The following is a 16,519-nucleotide window of genomic DNA, read 5'->3' as shown; positions in this document are numbered from 1 at the left end:
GAAATTTTAAAAGCTTGTTTGGTTTTATGATTTGAACACAACTGAAGAAAAGTTTAAAAGATATAAAGAAACATTTATCTTGGTCATCTAAGAGGATTTTTAATTATTTTGTACCCTGCCTCTAGTTTTGATTTAGTGACAGCTATTTAGACCTGAGGGTTTTTTTCAGTGAGTAATTGGTTTATGAAGGTTTGTGTACAGACATGACTCCTATTACCTTCATTTATAGTTATAATGATAGGACAGAATTTAAAGTATTTCTGACTTGGTTTACCCTTGGCTTATCGTATCTAAAAAAAAAATAAATTCTTTCATTGTGCAAGTAAAATACCCAGGAATCATATCTGAGGTTATTTCAAAGTATCTCAGCTATTAATACAAAAACCTGCCCTCCCCTGGGAGGAACCTCTGGTCCCGTGGACGTCAGATGAGTTGACACAGGGTTTCTTCTCCCCCCGGGTGCTGGAGCCCAAAGCGAAGCCAGCAGCAGCACAGCTGGTGGAGTGCCATCGGGGTCTGGCAGCATCCGTGTGTCCTCGCAGCTCCCCCTGCTCAGACATATCTGAAATATCTGGCTCTGGATCTGGCCCTGGACTTGGTGCCGTGCCACCAGCATCACACCCCCGGGGCACAGGGCAAAAAACCTGTCAGATCTTAGTAAATGAGCAGGTGCTCACGAGGAAGGAACGGGAGTGAGAAGCTGAAAGCCTTTCAAATATGCCACGGCACAGGCTTTGGATAGTGATGAAGCACATTTCTCCTGGTTTCTTCTGTAAGCAACACAGTGGGTCATGTGCATGCTCCCAAACCATCAAGTACCCCATGGTGTTCAGACAGCTGTGTAAGAGGAGGATCAGCTCTGTTTTGTGGAGTCAAGCGAGTCCTTTTTAGTAGCCATCACAAATGATTAATCTTGAGGTTTTAATTTACATCACATTAATTTACATCTGGGACAGAGCTGCAGTTTGGTCTTTAAATGCCTACGATTATCTCAGGTGAAATGTTGCTAATGAGAGTTGGGTGAAGAGCTCCACTGTCTGTTGACTGGGAAGCAAGGCGGGGAGAAACCAGAACACAAATGTGGCCAGAAAAGGGACATCTGTAAGGTGTCAGACACCAGCACCAGCGGCCTCACCTCGTAGCCGAGCACCCTGCCCGTGTGCCTGTTCCATGCGATGGGCTGCCAGGAGACCTCCACCTCCGCCGCCGAAACGCTCAGTGCCGAAGCCCCCACTGGTGCTATCTGCGGCTCTGGGTGATGGGAGAAAACACAGCTGGTGGAACATTTGCGTTACCAAAAGTGTGGGAGGTCAGAAACTGAGGGAGATTCGAGAAAAGAAGAAGAGATTCCAGGGAGAAGCAGCAGGCAGAGGCTTGGGCAACCTGGTGTGAATCCCTAGCTTTGCTGTTTATTCTGGAGCATCAGGAAAGGGTAATTTTTCAAAAGTGGTCATTACCCATAAGATGGGACAGATTTTCAGAGATCAGCTGCACTGAGTGGTCTGAAAAGCTGGGCCCTCTGAGAACTAAACTGTTTTAGGTGCCTCCCAATTTTCCCAGCCCACTAAGTGGGAGCTCTTTGGGGATGAATGAACATGCTGTCTACTTAAAGCAATTCTGAAAATCTGCCCCCCGCTCTTTTTAGCTTCAATTTCCCATCTTCTGTCTCGTGTCTCTTGTCAATCTTCAATGAACTGCTTTGAGCAGGCTCCTTAATATCCCTATGGAGATCTGTCTGATCATATCTGGGACCTGTTGATGCTACGCAACCATTACTAATAGCAGTAACACATATTACCGTCTTCTCCTGAGTAGACAATGGATATGGAGCTCAGGGTGCCTTCTCCTTCGTTGTTGTAGACACCAACTTTCACTTCGAAAGGAGAGAGAGGTGTAATGCTTTCGTTCCTATAAACATATTTGCTTGCTTCCACTGAAGCCACCACTGCTTTTGTCCAGGTCGTTGAGCCAAGAGGACGAAACATAACGATGTAGCCAAAACCTTCCCCGTTTTGTAGCTCTTCTGGAACTGGCTGTAGTGACAAGGCAGTCAGTCAATAAGCATTTGCAAGTATACACTGTTTTAATTGAATCTTCATTCTCTGAGTATATTTTAGCGATATTGATTTAGTTGACTGTGCCTTAGAGAAGATAATAATGTTTGCTCCATCAGTCAATGTAATATTGAAATAAAAATCAAAATAATATATCTATTGAGGCAATCAATTTAGAAACAAAAGATCTGATCAGCTCCGTTAAAGTTATTCCCTTTCAGGCACAAAGTTTTCAAAATTAAAAGTGTTTCACTCAGCACAGGTTGTAGCAGATTTTTTTCTCCCCAAGGGGTATAGGAATGCTAATTTTAAAGAAATTATTTTTAAAGGAAAAAAAAAAAGGTGGGGAAAGGAGCAAATGTATACACAGAAGTGTGCGTCAGCTGTATAATTGCCTGCATATGAGTACAGCACTTACATATTTTTTTACCAGAAGTGAAAGTCTCAAGTGCATGAACATATTCTTATTTAAGTTTGTTTAGAGCAGAAATGTTATTGCAAGTCAACATGGCAAAATTAATGTTTCTATTAATAAAATCTCATGTCAAGATATGTATTAATGACTCATACTGAACAGGCAATTATATCAACACTGTATCCAGCATGAACTTTTTTGTTTTCTTGGGATAAAAATACTTCTATATTGGCTTCTGAAAGCAAGGGAACATTTGTGAAACAAGAAAAGATCAGTAGTACATGGAGGAAGGAAGCGTTTCTCAGCAAAACTTTATTTGTTCTAGCTGCTTGCATGGAAGTAAGGTGCAGAGTAAAGCCGCCATGAAAAATGGTGCAAAAAGGGAGAGAAAAACACAGTGGCGGAACTGCAGCTCCTGTGATCGTCCCTGGCTCCAAACTCTTCTCCTGCAGGGAAACTCCTGGGAGCACTAACGGTGTGAGAAGATGGGAGAAAAAAAAAAAAACAACAAACAAACAGGAAGCACATCAGAAGATTTCAGGGCAGCTTTATTCTTTTCTTAATAAATTCCTGCTAATTCTAATAATAACCCAGTCCTGGCATATATAACAAAGGTGTCTCTCCTTAGGTGTTTTACAAACATTAATTCCCCAATATGCCCCCTTCTCCTTCTTAGCCAGTCCTGAGAGAGTTAAATGTGAGGGATGATGGTGCACTGGGGATTTGCAAGAGTTCAAGCTTCTTTCTAGAGCATTTAATTTGTTTTTGAGGCTTCCATGACCTCAGATTTAATCAAGATGTTTAGTGAGTTCATCACAGAAAGCGAGAGTCGTGATCAGTGTTGTTAGCTTGGCATAATTAGTATTTCTTCTGACTGTTTTTCAGGACACACTATGGAGTCCAACGGGATAATTTGAGATCTCTCAGGTTGTTTTCAATTTTCATGTTCTTCTGCTCCCAAAAAGTAGATCAGTAGAGGAGAAAATGAAACAAAATGGTGAAAGATCCATATGGAGGAAAACTTAGTTTGGTAAAAGTGAAGTTTTATTCTATTTGGAGCATCGAGAGGGGAAACCATTGGCAATATTATTTATCTAGTGGGGCTTTTTTTCTTTTGACCTCATTTTTTTCCTATCACTTCCCTTCCCTCCCCAAAAGGCTGGCTAAATGGCACGTTTTTTCGGCATACAGGAGAACACGGGTAACTCACTCAGCTGATGGATAACATCCCTTTTAATTTCGTTTAATTCCTTTTCCTTTGCTTCAAACTGTATTCGTGAGCTTGATTATTTCTTTGGAAAAAGGATGAAGTCAAGGGAGGGAGTAGACTGCTTCCCTTGCTTAACTGAACGAGAAGTCTTTTTTTTTTTTCCCCCATGAATAAATGTTTTCCATGACTTATGAAGGGATCACCGTGTTTTTTGAGGCCCCATCCCAAATCAGAAACTAAACAGAGGTCATCTTGTGCAGCCCCTGAGGCAACTGATAGTAAGATACAAGGCAAGGCTGCCTGGCCTGGGCCCTCCAGGCTGGGTGGTGCTGGTGGCAGCAGGTAGCTCCTACTTCAGTCAAGCCAAGGGAGACATTTAATTAGGTGAGGCTCATTAACATCACATGTGTTTTTCAGCGGCAATGAAAAATGCAGAGCTGTGTTTTGGGGAGTCTTCCACAGGGGTCGGAGCCCCAGCCAAGCACCTGCCCCATGACTGCATGAGCTTCGCAAGATGCCATCATCGTGATGCCCATGGGACGGCTGCTGGGCGGCCGGAGAAGGAGGGCTCCTTCCCACAACGCTTCCTTTCCTCTTTCTGAAATGACCCGCGCTCACCCTTTGCAACCTGTAGTATGGTATTAACTGTTCTGGAAATGTATATTCTCTCCTCTCACTGGAGTGCTGGAGAATTAAAGGGCTCATCTCCTTTAACGCATAATAGGATATGTCTTGTCAGCACAGTGTTCCAGAATGAAAAACATGTAAACAAAAGTATGAAAAATGTTAATGCAGAAAATGGCCAAGCAGATTAGTGTGTTAAGCACCTCCTGTACAATGGAGATAAGAGGGTTATACAGACTTCTAAACATCTTTATAACATGCCTCTTAAACTGTTTACTTTTATAAACTGCACGCTATAACACAGAACACTTGCTGTATATCTTACAGGCTGCTTCCTTTGCAGACGCAGGGTGAAATCCAGGCTCGGCCAAAGCCAATGACCAAAAGCCTTTTGGATTTCAGCAGGGCTGTGATTTCACCCGTGGACTTCCCCATTAGACAGCTTAGGTTAATTGAGCTAGCAATTACCTCCCATGTGATGACCAGCTCAGAGCGGCTCCCTCCTCCTCCGCTGACATTCGTTGGCGCCACGACAGGAGCTGAAGAAGAAAAGACATTGGTGCTTGCAACTGCCCACCGCTACTGCCGGGGGTCTTGTCAACTGCAGGATCAGATCTTTTCCGAGCTCACATGCAGCTATTCTGCCTTCCAACACGTAGAACAGGGACTATATTATACAACAGTACATTTTAAATGAACTGAAATTATGTTTACACATTTTCAAGTTTCTAAGGCTGAAGCCACAGATGTATTCGATACGAGTACCCTGGTTCAAAAAATTAATTAAAGAAGCTAGTAGCATCAAGTATCTGACATTATTATGCCTCATCAACTAATTGGCAAAATGATGTTCCATTCAGACTGTAGCTGCAACACTACTGATTTACTAATTATGCATTTGTTCAGTAAACATGTTGTTGGAGCAATATATTAATTTTTTTAATTGCCTGTAGGCTTTTCTTAGGAAATTCAAAACTCATGATTTCCTTTTCTCCTTCTCCCAAGACTGTAAGTGTCCAGAAGTTTGTTGATTAGAGCTTGATTTCCCCAGCGTTGCTCCAGGGGACCATAGCACCATAGGTACAGGGTCGAGGTCAAGCAACATGCTTGATGTTCCAGGCTGAAGGGGCTTCTCATCCCTCAAACGGCTCTTGGTGGAGAGGCAAAGAAAATATCAACATTTCTTGCCTCTTGCTCTGTATTTCCATAAACGTGCCCACCCCATTAGCCTTTAAGTATTGACAGTTTTGGAAACTGGTTCCTGATGTAATGGATGGAATTTAGACAGATCAGCCTTGTTCTTATTATATAGTTTGCTATAGATCTATTTGCAAGGATGATATCATGTTCCTTTTCAGCTGCTAGAGAAGTATAAAAAAGTGGACAACCCTAGAACTTACTGAGACAGAAACCCCTTACAAGAGGGCATTTGTACTGTTTGCCATCTCCAAAACGTTGGTAATATTTTTATACATTTCAAGATTGTTTTGTTGTTCCCTTCGTTCAGCTCTCACTGTCTGGGAATTGGATGTGTTGAGAGGGCTGAAGACAGGGTCAGGAATAGGTGGGACAGTTATATCTCAGAAGATTTTTCAGAGATTTTGGCAAGTTTTGCAATGTCCTTCTGCCCTTCCCCATGTCTTCCACCCAGCGTTAGCCCAGCTGCAGTAGAGGCAATAAGGGCAATAGCCATTTAAGTTCACATAAATTTATGTGAACCCCCTTTCACTTCTAGATTCAACTCCACATATAAATCTTTACCTGATTTCATCCTCTCTAGAAATGTAGAAATTTCACAATAATTTCATTGTGCAGTCATAAAAGGGAGTGCAAGTGCAAACGGACTCTCTTTTGGAGAGTTTAGCATAGGTATTCAATTTTGTCACTCACAATCAATGTCTTTGTGCACATCAGAGGCAAATAATCTAAGACTCAAAAGAACAGCATTAAAGGAAAAAATGACAAAACAGACTTTCAAGCCCAGTGTTTCACTGTTTCATGAACCAGTTGATGCTCAATTAGTTCATGTGTTAAATGCGTTCAGTACTTACTACATTTGCATGGGGAAAAAATTTGTACTACTGCTCAGCAGAGTCTCAACTGGGTCATAGTTGAGAAACAGATGAAAATTTACAGCTGAGTGCACCAACAGAGGCTCAATTAATTCTGAGCTCCATTTTAATGAAATGAACAGCGGCTCATTTGCATCCACAAATCTACTAATGCTCAGATTTCAGCTGGCAAAATAGCTATTATAACAGCGAAGTTCAAATTCACCCTTTCGTGGCAGCCTTTTGCTGTCCACACTGTCATACTGCTTTCAGTTTCGTATTCTGATAAAAAAAAAAAAAAGAGAAGCTGTTACTTCTCCCACCGTACAGCAATGTTTTGAGACCGAATGATTTACAGCAGTGAAGAGGTTAAGCAACTAAACCTGAACTGAGTATTCCTATTCCTTTTGTCAAGCTTCAGATGGGGCTACACTGTAAGGAAATAATGTTCCTTGTGCTAGCGACATGATAAATAATATTAATCTTATTGTTTCTTTCTCTTTCCAGCCCGAGCCTTGTGAATCCCTCTAATAAAAAATAATAAAAAAAAAGCTTTGAAAGATGAAAGCTTTTACTGACTATAGAGGTGGTTTTGAATATCACACTTTACAAAGACCCAAGGTAGCACCAGCAAGAAAGACCTTCTCAAGACTAATTCTGACTTCATGATCAATCATGTAATGGAGAACATCTGTTGGGAAGTTCAGAAAATCTGGCCTCTTCCTGTCTCCAGCTTTTCTTTAGCCTTCCCTTTTCTCACTGCCCCTTACTCCTTACAGGTGAAAGATTCCTGTGGTTCTCCTGCTGGAGGAAGGGGTCATGGACCACTTGCGCATGCATCCCCCAGACACCTAAGCCCGGATCAGTGCATCTTTGCAGGATGGAGGCTCTCAGGCTCTTCCCTTTGCTTGGGAGAAGTCTGCAATCTACAGTACTACCACACTGGCCACTCAGGCAGTCCTGACTGCTGATAAGACTCGTTTGCACCTGGAAAGCTGATAAAGATCTATCAAAATTGGTGTTCTAATGAACAAATAGTTTTTTCTGGCATCAGCACTCAGTATTAAGTTTTTGCTTCAACAATAGGCAAAAGAACTTATTAAGTTTAAATCAACTGATTTAATACAATTTGAAGTAATTCTGCCTTGGGACAAATATTGTAGGTATGGATCCTCTTTCTAAGGATATATATATTTTTTGATGCATAAACTACTATACTGTATTTTGAGCTCTGTCTTGAAATGCAGCTTGCCAAACTTCAGAGCTTGGAAAATGAGATAAACGGAGAAGAGAAAGTGGATTGTAAAAGCTGCTTCCATTTTACTGCTTTCCGTCCTATAAATACTGGGTTTATAGGTGGAAGAGTTGATAAGCAGGGGGCTGGGAGAAACATAAAACAAACCAAAGGTTTGGGCTTCAAATAAATTGTACCAAACTCAGCAGGTCAAAGGACTGACAGTGTCGGTCATCCAAGAATGAGTCCTCTTCCTATGAGGTTCCAGGTCCCAGAAGATAAATGTGTAAAGGTTAGACAGACAGATAGTAAGGATCTCGCCCTGGAGTCAGTGAAAGCTATTAGTTTCACGGGGCTTTGGATGCCGTAATTTATTTCCTCCAGTTAAAGCCAATATCCTGTTCCTACTGATGCCCAGATATCAAACACCCTCTGCAGCAAAGGCGTTATGTGCTTGTGCGAGGCTATGCCAGAGAACTGCCTTTATCGTTTTCCATGCAAGTCCCTGAGCAGGGTATAAACGCGGTTATAATTGGAAGAAAACAAATGTTGCTCCCCAATTGCTTGAATGTAAGCTTGTGTTCAGGCACGGGGATTAGGTATATTTTGGGACATATCAAAGGGAGGAAGAATGGGCCAGCTTCAGCCTTTATTGCTCGCCCAAGTGATCTCCAAATCAGAGAACAAAGCGTGTGGTACCTCAATCATGTCCAAGCATCCCTTGCGTGGGTAGTGCAGGTCAGCTGTCATGAAGCCATAGCAGCCACAGACTAAAACGCCAGACAGATATGTAAGTAACCCTGTAGGAATAAGTGGCTCTGCTACAGTGAAATTCTCACACCCGGGAGCTGGCAACGTGTCTGTGGGGAAAAAACGGACAGAAACCGGGGACTTACCTGCTGCTTTAGTTTTCAGTACAGCTGATGGTCTGCTTGGCTCCCCAACTCCAACGCCATTGCTGGCAACCACACGAAACTCATACTCAACCCAAGGGCTTAAGTCAACCACTGTTGCCTTGTGAGTCCTACCATTAATGACCTCAGGAACTGAAGGTAAAATAAACATGTCGTGACAATTTATTTTTGCTGTAATTAACGGTATATGAAAAAAAAACCAAGGCAACTCCCAAATTGCTCACCTGTTGCAACTGCCTGCCATCCAACTGAGAAAGGAGTCCTCATCTGAATACTGTAGATCTGGACTGGACTGTTATTATCTACTCCAGACTTCCAGGACAACACAGCAGTAGTGCTAGAAATATGTTCAACTTTAACATCTTCTGGTGGACCTGGGGGGCCTAATATGATTAGCATTTTAAGATGAAGGTATGAGAAAGAGAAGATTCATTGCTGGGGTGGGTTGGGCGACTCTTACTTTCTCACGTCAGTGGAATTATTCATGAAGCTGCAGTTTCATAAAAGCAGCACAATCTTTAAATGATGTCTTCATGCCTGTATTGCATTTTTTTCTAATTAATGAGGGGGTTTGAGTCAGGAAAAGAAATGTCTTCATGTTTCTAATATGAAAACTGCAAACAAGGGAATGATTATTTTTTTTTGTCTGACAAAGAAAGTTACCCAATGTGTCTTTCACTGCACCACCCAACATTTTCAGAATTCCTACCAAATTTGATCAAAACTGAGGTTTACAAAGAGTGCAAGATAGTGCACTATACAGATTTCTGCTTTCTGCTAGGTTTTAGAGGCTCTGCTCCCACAACAACATTTCCCTTGCTGCTGGCAGTGAAAAAAAATCAGCTAGTTGACCATAGAAAATATTTTTTCATATTATCTCCAACTAGTGGAAAGGAACCAGGTCTCTTGATCTTTTCCAGCCTGCACAGTGACCCAGAGATGTCCAGCAAGGAGCCAGTGGCAGCAGTCTGCGGAAAGTAGAGGACTTACCCGTGCCCTGCCACATTGACCTGCCTGGCCAGGACAGTTCACCTTCCAAAGAGGCCGTGGCAGAATTGCACAGATCTCCCTGGGTTAGCTGCACATTAGAATCATGCTGGCCAGAATCTCAATTGAACTCTGGGGTCAAGGGTACAAGATATATAACATTTCACTATTGAAATGTTGAATTGATATCCTAGGAATCATTTAAACAACAGCTGATGCTCACAATTTCTAATTCTTCCAGAAGATATACATGCCTACATTTAACAGACATACCTCTTACAATTATATCTACTGTTGCAGATTGGCTGTCCAAAGTTGTTTGTACCATGCACACATATTTCCCAGAATGATGTAGCTGAATATTTCTTATCATCAAATCCCCAACAGATTCCTGGAGATACAAAGAAAGTAAACTAATCACTCACAACATGCTTTCCATACTGGACATTTTTATAAATTGCTCAATATTAATAAAAAATTCAGCTTTTAAATTAAAATATTCATAGCTATCATCAGTTTCTTTCATGTGGACATTTTTATTATGGCTTCACAAATAACTCAAGCCCCTTTATGAAATTTAAGAAAGAAAAATAAATGGCTGCAGCCTTTGCAAAGAAACAGTGATTTGCCATGCATATAAATAGCGATGGAAGAATTATGATAAATATTTGCGTCGTCTAAAGACTGTGGCAAACAGTTTCATTAAGCACTAAGGAGTTTAAGAAACTTACTCTTCCAATTCTTTCAAAATGATGTATTCCTCTATTAAAATCAATTCTATTGCCATTGAATGACCATGCGAACACCACATCAACGGAGGGGTCATGAGACACCTGGCATGGAAGGACTATGCTTTCTCCAACCGTTACATCCATATTAGAAGGTGGAATAGTAATTACAGTCCTTTCTGTGGAGACAAAAAAAGAAGAAATTATTTTTATTAAAATGCTTATAAAAATAGCAGATCTTGAATGAGTTTTGTACCATTTGTAAAATTATTTAAAATTGGCCCAAATGTTCCATAATAAAGAAAATTATCTCTAATACACTGATGGTTTCAGAACACTCTTACCCATGTGCAGCCCATTACTTTTGCAGTATCAATACAACGAGCACGCTGTGTGCTTCTGAGAGCCAGCCGATGTCAGAGGCAACATGCTAAATTAGTCATACGTTACTTTCTAAACCCCATAGTCAATAGACATGATTTCAGCTCGGAAAAGTGCAGGCTTCATTATTAAGACAGTTAAAAATATGCCCACGGTTCTTCAAACTTGAAAATCTTTCCTTACAGGAAACTGCAGCCAAAGCAAAATTGCTGTTCATCTCCGCTTACTTTATACATTGAGGTCCTTAATCTATATTAATGTTAGTGATAGCTTACCGCACGGTGCTGCTTATGTTACAGCTTCAAAGAAGCTATCTTCACAGACAGAAAAACTATTTATGTAATCTTTTTTAACCCCTTACACGAGCAAACTTGTAGCTCTTATTAAGGGGAGTAGTAGCTCACTGAAGGGGAATGAAATAGGTTTATATGGCTTCACTTTTGCTGATATGACTGGCAGATAGATTAGAGATAACAACCACTTTGTTGTAAGCAATTCCCTTGAATAAAGCTTTTGTGCATGAAAGTGTTATGAAATGGTGAGAATTTAGAGGCACATGAATAAAATGAGAGCAGAATCTATTCAACAATGTTAATACGTTCTGAAAATAATGTGAGAGGAGGGGAAGAAAATTTGCACGAGCTGTATTAGTTCAGCGTTCATTCTGGTTTAACCCTATGTCTCAGAAATGGACTTGAAAATTCAGGATTTTGGTTTTAGCAAGGCCTTGGTTCCAAAGGGTGGATGTGTGATAGGGCATCCAACCCCTCACCTTCAAACACTTTGTCATTCAGACTATCACCGTCATTGCAGTAACTGGTTAATACCTAAGTAGAGACAGGCAATATGGGCTGAAACTTGAAGGGCTTCTTGCCAGCACCTGAGCTGTGCTGGAGGAGTGACTGTTATGGCAGTGGTCAATAGAAACAAGGTAGAATGTTGCATTTTCTGCTAATCTTTTAAAATAAAACTGGATCTCACTAGTTTCAGAGATACACCTGCTGCAGGCATCAAGTAACATTTTCCAAGAAAAACAAAGAAAGAACTCGTCTGATGTTTATTGTTATAGACAAATTAGGTGTTTTTCTTCTGGTGCCATTATGAGAGGGTCAGAGGTTCTCATCTTGAGTTAGACCTCAGACTTGGAACACACTTTCTCAGATTTCTCTGTGTACTCCGATTGCTCTTCACAGCCATGTAAAACTATCATTGTGGCAGCTCCATCAGTTTGTCTGAAGTCAAGGACTGCAAAAATGTGAAGGCCTCGGATGACTGTCTTAAAGACACTCGATCATTAGGTTAGAGAAATCTCTTCCTCTCCCTGGAAGCAGTGTGTCAGATGCAATAAATTCCAGATGATTCAAGGGCCATATTCTTTGTTGGCACAACTCCACTGATTTCAGCACACGCTGGCAAAGAACTTGGCTCCATAAATCTCAAACGAAGTAATTCCATTGTGAAGTACAGGTAACTTTTATAGAATAATTTTGAAAAGCATCTGGGAACTACAGAGAACCTCCACAAAGTTTTCTTTTCTTGCTTTTCTTGCTTTTCTTGCTTTTACTTCTTGTTCTCATAGCTGAAATAGAACTACATGAATAACACTTTGAGGAGAGAAATTCTATTACTTGCAATAATGCTGTATATGTTCAAAGAAGTAAAAAGAAATTATACCTTGGTATATGTTAAAAATTGGAAAGTTGCTTTCGTGATAGCTGGAACTTCTTTTTGCCACTAGCAGGTGGAGAGGCATGATCTTCTGGTCTGATGTGGTCCTCCAAACTCCTCATCTCTTCCTACAAAGTCATCCTGTAAGACTCTCTCCTTCCCCAAACCTATAAACTGTGTGCTTCTCTACACTGAGCTTTTAAAGCCAATGAAAGACGGCATTGAAGAAACAAAGTCTTCCCCTGAACACTGTGATCAACCTCAAAGTGGAAATTCTACATTGCTCTGAATATTTATGATACAATTTCTCCCAGACACTACTTGGGATTTGTCTGCTCTGTCTTTAGCTGTGCAGGAGAGATGTCTCCACATGTATTCTCTCATAAATGATGCAAAATGATGCTTGATTTACAAGAAGGTGTTGAGGGGTCTGTCAAGTCACCTCATGTAGCCCTTGGGTCTGACCTGTGTGGTGGAGCTGGTCGAACCAGGAGGTGGGAACTGGCTCCTCTGAAATCACTGCAAGGATCAACTTCGCAGCTCCTGTCTCCTGCAGAGTGTAACTGCCCTGGGAATGGAGAGGCTTGGCCCTAACAAGGCTCGTTTACGATGTCAATTAGAAGAGAAACAGAATGTTTCCTGAGCCTTCCAGCGGTACGCTCAGTATCTGGACAGGAGTTAACTCAGTGGTTACAGGGTTCAGCTTCCCAGCCCTCTCAGGTAGACCCCAAAGTTTAAGATGAGCTCCTTGCTGCCAGGTATAAACTGCTGCTGGTATTTTATTTATCTTGCTTAAAGCTGACTTGGATGTATCTGTTTTGCACTGCTTTGATGACAGCCTGAAGACACCCTCTGAATTGGGTATTTCATTGAAACTCCAAATCAAGGCACTTATACCAGGGATGAAACTCACCTTTTCTGCATCTAGTTCATTCAGCATTAATAAAACTTTGTGCCACTGATGAATTTTCCATGTGCCAAGTACTGCCTGTCCTTCAAATTTCTCTTTAAAATATCTACCCTTTATGAGACCCACGTCACCTCTACTGCCACAAGACTTAACCCCACCTCATTTTCTAACTCCTGCTTCTCTGCATTGGATGGTTGGTCACCAGGATCAGTGCATTTTGACTCTTCTACAATGCACTGTGAACAATTACAGCATTCTATAAATAAGTAAAACACTATAGATAAAATCAATTTGTTTCTATGGAAAGGTTGAAGTAAGACTAAGCAAGAATGATACAAACAGGATTGCATGGAATTTGTAATCAGATTCAATAGTTACATTCCAAAATCCATAGAATAAAACAGAAAACGATGTCCTGTTTTTTGTAAAATCTTAAAGCCTCTGTCAAAGCCAGTCGTCTATCATACAGGAAGGGATCATTAGCTCCAGTCAGTTGTAATGAAAGTGGTTGGGACTTTTTTGAAACTTTTCTTCATCAGAAGGTTCCAATAATATTATGGTTGCCTCATTGGGCCTGTCAAGTAATTTCTTGTGTCATTATTCGATCACACAGTCAAAGAGATCAGAAATAAGACATATGCAATCCTGTTATGGAATGTTATTAGAAGGAATGAAAATTCCAGAGACCATTTATCTGTTAAACCCTGTGGAATGCCTCCTTAGGGAAAATATAAATATTTTGAAAAAAAAATGCATTCTATGGAACCCTGTAATGGACTGGTATTTTGGAGTATCAGAACATAAAGGTGTCTTCTTATAAGACAACAAATCCCAATAGCTATATGCTGCTAGTTTTATAAGAAGTCTGCTTTCTTATTGACATGAACCTATTTGCCTCCACCAAATAAATACGGAAAAATCTCCCGTTTGGAATTATACCGGGCTTGTGTGTGAGGTGTTTTTTTTTAAGTAGTGTTAGCAAAAAAAAACCATTTTATTATGGCATTATCATCCTCTTGTATCTCTTGTTCTAGGCTGTTTGTATCCAGTGATACCACTGATACAGAGTAGTTCACTTGTGCAATATTTTCTGCTTCTTTTATGGGGTTGTCTCTAAGACTTCCACCTCAAATACTTTTAAAAGCTTCTTAAAAGCTCTTGGTTCTACATTATCTATCTATCTTGCTTAGCAACTGCAGACATGCATTACATGGCAAATCCCATTCCGGAGGAGAAAATAGATAAGATGTTGTGAGTGCTGGAGGTGTAATAAAGACTTCTCACACAAAGAATAAACAACTCAATGAGCAGCAATAAACTTAATTTGCACATTAGATATGCTTTTCCAAGTTCTGACATTTCAGTTGAAAATAATGCTGAAGCAATGAGGCCTATAATTGAACAGCCAAAACTTCTCCAGAGGGGAAACAAAAACAAATGCTCCCTGCAAACAAGATCATTTTTATACCATGTTGTTACTCAGTGTTTTAATAAACTTCATAAATGCCAAACAAAATATTTTTTTCATATCTTAATGTCATTTTCCCCAATTGCTCCATGAGGATGTATGTATGTGATGTGTGAAATGGTATATAACCTTAATGAAGTCAGAGCTGCCAAAACCCTAAACTTCTCGGTTTATTCATTGCTAGCTGTGCTGTAACATCGTCTCAGATTACACGTTGCACTGCATCAACGCTAATTGCTCTTTCATAATATGAGTATGAAAAAGGCTTTTGCCAGATGCAGTAGGTTAGGCAGCAGGTCATGCCTGCAGGCTGCAGTAACCGTTCTCAAGTCACTGAAAACAAGAATACTAAGAAAAAAGAGAGAGTTACAAATTGCATTTAATAATAATGTGTTCTTCTTGTAACTACAGACATTATTATTGTTAGGTGTTTTGCAAAACTGATCAATATGCTCACTATAATCTCAGAAGTTCCACTTTTTAACTTGTTCTCCTCATTTAAAATCAACAAATACTAATACTTTTATAAGAAAACATCTGTATTGAAAAGATCAGGTTGGAGCAAAGAGAAAAAAGCATCCTAAGTTTGCCTCAGTTTCCCTGTTTATTTCTTTCTGTCAGTGATCAAAGATCAGAACACAGTCATGTTGTATGCTGCTCACAGGAGTACCTATACAAACAATATCTCTTTTCATGTCCTACAGCTCTGGACTAGTCCACCTAAGCGATAAGTTTGTACAAAGTCTTTTTATTAATGGAGAGAGAACATTTGCCAGCACAGCAAAAACTTGAGGCGAAGGACTGCTTCGGACGTAATGTGTTCTAATGTGTTCCACAATGTATTTTACTGTGTTTCAAAGAAGGGCGAAAAATACTGTAGGGAAGACATCCCCCTACAGAGCATCACTGGATCGGGACCAGAGCCAGAGTGTGTGGTTACACCAGAAGCTCAGCCCCAGCACAGACAAAGCGGCAGCTTTGGAGGGGAGAATTATGGCAGATGTGACCATTTGCTCTGGTGTGTCTCCTAGCCCATAACATTTTTTTCTGGATGTTTAAACTGATAATCACAGGATGGCTGTTAGGGAAGTTGTTTATACACCTCCAACTAGAGCATCACAACATCTACAAATAAACCTTCTGGCCTCACCACGGTGGTCCGAAAATCACAGAATCACAGAATCAGTTTGGTTGGAAGAGATCTTTAAGATCATCAAGTCCAACGGTCAACCCAACACTGCCAGGTTACCACTTAACCATATCCCTCAGCACTACATCTACAACTTCCAGGGTTGGCGACTCAACTGTGAGCTGCCCCTGGGGGTTAGAGCGATAAGGAGAAGCCGGAGCCTCTCCGCATCCCACGCCTGGGCAGCAGCTGTACACAGCGCTCTCAGCGCGACAGTGTCTGCACAATGTGCTGCGGGTTTCAGCGGTTAGAAGAGGCCCAGCTAAGAAGCAAAGTTACTGAACAAAATTGGTCCTGTTTCACCTCAAAACAGGACATTCTCCCTTCAGAAAAAGATCTGTTTAGTTACATTAATCTGTAGTTAATGGTTGAAATGGTTTAATTTACCCAAAATCTAATGTAAGAAAACATAAGCAAAACAGTCAGATGCTTTTGGAGAAAAGGGTGTCTTGTGAAATGGGGCGTCTTAGTATCAATATGCAGGAAAACGCACTAGTCTGAAACAGTAGAAAATACCCTAATGGGTCCCTTGTTTTATTATTAATGGAGCAATTAGTTTGTGGGAGGGCTGTGGAAGATGGCCGCTTTGATATTCAGAAGGAAAAGTCCTGTGAAGGGCCAAATAAAGGTTTTTGCTTGGCTCTGATTTGTTTTGGAGTTTTTTACCAAAGTCACGCGCGGCAGCT

At 40.8% G+C, this 16,519-nt stretch overlaps 1 protein-coding gene across 1 annotated transcript in view; it reads right to left on the bottom strand.

Moving 5' to 3' along the window:
• CNTN6 (contactin 6) overlaps nt 1-16,519 on the bottom strand; it is a 91,940-nt gene that overhangs the window by 6,809 nt on the left and 68,612 nt on the right. Inside the window, exons 11-17 of the mRNA XM_009882851.1 lie at nt 10,221-10,396; nt 9,763-9,880; nt 8,727-8,885; nt 8,485-8,634; nt 4,772-4,842; nt 1,799-2,033; nt 1,136-1,251 (exon numbers count right to left, since the gene is read on the bottom strand). Coding sequence (XP_009881153.1) covers nt 1,136-1,251; nt 1,799-2,033; nt 4,772-4,842; nt 8,485-8,634; nt 8,727-8,885; nt 9,763-9,880; nt 10,221-10,396 — 1,025 coding nt within the window. The remainder of the gene's footprint in view (nt 1-1,135; nt 1,252-1,798; nt 2,034-4,771; nt 4,843-8,484; nt 8,635-8,726; nt 8,886-9,762; nt 9,881-10,220; nt 10,397-16,519) is intronic.

This window comes from Charadrius vociferus, unplaced genomic scaffold, assembly GCF_000708025.1.
Source record: "Charadrius vociferus isolate BGI_N301 unplaced genomic scaffold, ASM70802v2 scaffold433, whole genome shotgun sequence".
Lineage (NCBI taxonomy): Eukaryota > Metazoa > Chordata > Aves > Charadriiformes > Charadriidae > Charadrius > Charadrius vociferus.
Note: the sequence above shows the minus strand (reverse complement) of the source record. Positions and strands in the feature narration are given on the sequence as shown.